Raw genomic sequence first — 3,054 nt, forward strand, 5'->3', positions numbered from 1 at the left:
TCAGGGAGACAGAGAGTGCTAAACTGCACATGGTACACACTAAACAGAATCTTAATCATGGTTCCCGTGGATTCTCGGAGAAAGGGCACTGCTAGTTATCTATAGCCAAGGGTGTACCATCAGACACCACGCCGTAGGTGGTTCTCAACTTCTGATGAAGCTCTCTGATATACTCCCTCCGTTCCTAAATATAAGTCTTTAAAAAGGTCTTATTAGTGGACTACATACGAATGTATATAGACATACTTTACAATATAGATTCACTCATTTTGTTTCGTATGTAGACACCTAGTGAAATATGTTAAAAGACTTATATTTAGGAACTGAGGGAGTAATATTCTGATCTTCAAAGGCAACTACTACCAGTCTGTTGACCAAAAAAACAAAATATGAGATGCCGATGTGAGCCAAGAACAGAGGGGTTGAAAATAAATAACAAGCATGTGTACTAAGGGTTCGAAGCCAAATAATTCACTTGATCAATATTTACCATCGTTCTTTCTTTCTGTACATACTGTGCAGTCTGTATCTGTGAGAGACTCTGGTTGCTCAATAAGTGCAGAAAATCACCAACGTTTTTCGCATATAACATTTACAGACGGATGAACACAAGCAACAGCAGGTTCTAGCTCAGAGTTACTTTGAGACACAAGTGTACGGTGCCAAAAGATTTCAATTATAGCGGTGATCGGCCCGTGGCCTTGGCAAAGAATGACAGTTATGTGTGCTGCCTTATGCTGATTAGCTCGATGTCGAAGATGACAGTTCCAAGGGTTGAACCCTCGCCATTCGCGAGGCGTGTCGGGTTGAATATGGTAGTGAATAATCTCTGCCGATCAAAGAACTGCACATGGAAAAAAGAGAGGCAAAATTAGTACCTCCATGATGTCTTGTCAGTTGCATCATTCTGCGACTCAAGTGAGAATTTTCTTGATTCTAATCATCCATATGCATGAGTTGTTAAAACATTAGTAATACTTTCTAAGAGAAGACACCTCTGAATGCATGACGCGTGCAACAGAAAGGAACAAGTTGGAAACTAGGAGTTGCTTATGTTGGAGAAACTCCAGGTGAGCATGAACAAAGTTTCATATTTTATATATTTAGTATTGTACATATGAATAGTTTTCTCAATAAACTTGGTCAAAGTTTGCAAAGTTTGACTCTTCGAAAAAATTATACACACTACATTATGGAACTGAGGGAGTACTATAACAGATGAAGAATTCTAGGATCTAGATAGCATGGAAGTTACATTAGGAGGAATTGGTTCCTGTGATGTGTTTTGGTATCCCTGTGATGGCGGAATGACCACACGGCGAAGACCACCGACTCTCATGGATTTCACTGCTGCTTCAATACCAGGTATAACCTGCAGGGCTCAGGCATTAAATTATGGCAAGACTATCAACCTGAAAAAGAATCAACAAATGAAATTCCAAAGAAATGTATCGAGTGGAACACCAGATACAAGATATTAATCCAGATTATGGCGAAGCTCATTATGGCAAGACTATAATGCTGAATTATTCGCAAGGAACATCCAGAGCTATAACAACAGAAACTTGTTTTAAGATGCATTCAACGGTTCTGAAGCTAATTTTCAGTTAGTCTGCAATGACTGTACACCACAAAATAGCAAGCGTAGCTGCTATCATAAAATCAAACATGTGCACAGTAGTGCACACTGTACTCTCTCATCCTTATTATTTAACCACCGGAACTCTGTGCCATGATTTAGCCATGCTTGTAAGCAAGTACTATAGTTAAAGAAAAGGAAATACAAAGCTCATTAGCTACTCTAGTATGTTGTAGCCCCAAACTTTCCCCAAAAAACTAAAATAACACAGTGTAGTATCAGCATCATAAGATGCACTCACTTCTTTCTGCAAAGGGTTTTAACGAAATTCTTTGTCTTACGTTTCCAGACCCGATGGTAAAGACAAAAGGTATCGGATCACCGGTCGCGTCCTTGTGATCATAGGTTGAGTCGAAGCGCCATCCTTGCTTCGCAGCCAGCCTCCCATAGTAGTGAATTGCAACCTTGAGCCATAAGAACATTTTTGTAAAAACAGGGAAACCATAAGAACATATTTTGTAGGAGTACCTACTAAGAACTAACATCATTCCAACCAATTTTTTTTACTAGAATGATGTTAAGAAATCCCTGTACTACTATGTATACCTTCATCTACAATAATAAGAAAACCATAGTCCTGTTTGTATCATGGCTAAGTATGGGGAGTGGAGCAGTAAACTATAGCAATTTTTGGTTTTGAAAGTATAAACCTGGTTAACGGGGACAAGTAAGAAAGGGTGCTGCTAATAAGCACAAACAGTGCAGAAAGGCACCGCTTTTACCTGGTCTCCGTCGACCGGGACCTCGCCGGAACCCTCCCGAAGCTCTAGGGCCTTCACGCCGCCGGAGCTAGGGATCTCGGTGAATCGAGAGGCCGCGGCGGAGGCGGAGGCCGTGGGGAGTGCGGATGCGGCAGAGGCCAGGAGGAGGTGCCTTCTTGTGGCCGTGAGTGGTGGTGCTGTAGCTAGGGTTCCGGGTTTTGCTTTCGCGGGAGGCGGCGGCACGGCGCCGGCCGCCGTGGAGGCGGAAGTCATGACCATGAACGTCGCTACTGTTCCTATTGTTTCCCCTTCCTTTTCCTTTACTTTTGGATTAGCTTTGAATTTCAACCTCTTTTCCAATTTCCAAAGCGCTGAATTTTTTTATTTAAAAGGAAAATGAGAAGAAAAAACATCTGATGGAGTTTGGAAAAATTCTCAACTGTTCATTTAAGTCTTTGTTTGTTACTCTTTCCATCTTTTCGATAAAGGGAATATATTAATATCACCGATATATTAATTGCATCCGACCTCTGCACCTACAAGATATCAAAAGACATCAAGAATGCACACAAAGACCCCGTCATAGTGATGAAGCACTTGCAACAACAAACACTCTAAACACCGCCAAAGACAACATCCGAACTACACAAGAGGTTCTTCAAAAACGACGCCTCCAAAAAGAATCAATGCATAAGCGTTGTCGTCGCCCGATCA

General features: G+C 41.5%; 1 protein-coding gene across 2 annotated transcripts; it reads right to left on the reverse strand.

Annotated features, from left to right (window-relative positions):
- Nucleotides 1-449: 449 nt before the first annotated feature.
- Nucleotides 450-2,667, reverse strand: LOC123401701 (peptidyl-prolyl cis-trans isomerase FKBP17-1, chloroplastic). Of its 2 annotated transcripts, XM_045095555.1 has the most exons (4): nt 2,362-2,666; nt 1,921-2,043; nt 1,256-1,372; nt 450-844 (listed from the first exon to the last, which is right to left on the reverse strand). In XM_045095555.1, exons 1-4 carry the CDS (start codon nt 2,617-2,619, stop codon nt 719-721), a joined length of 624 nt encoding a protein of 207 aa, XP_044951490.1. In that variant the 5' UTR covers nt 2,620-2,666; the 3' UTR covers nt 450-718. The 2 variants fall into 2 exon arrangements, with proteins under 2 accessions (XP_044951490.1, XP_044951491.1); XM_045095556.1 differs by lacking the exon at nt 1,256-1,372 and having other exon boundaries at nt 2,362-2,667.
- Nucleotides 2,668-3,054: the final 387 nt, after the last annotated feature.

This window comes from Hordeum vulgare, chromosome 6H (assembly GCF_904849725.1).
Source record: "Hordeum vulgare subsp. vulgare chromosome 6H, MorexV3_pseudomolecules_assembly, whole genome shotgun sequence".
Lineage (NCBI taxonomy): Eukaryota > Viridiplantae > Streptophyta > Magnoliopsida > Poales > Poaceae > Hordeum > Hordeum vulgare.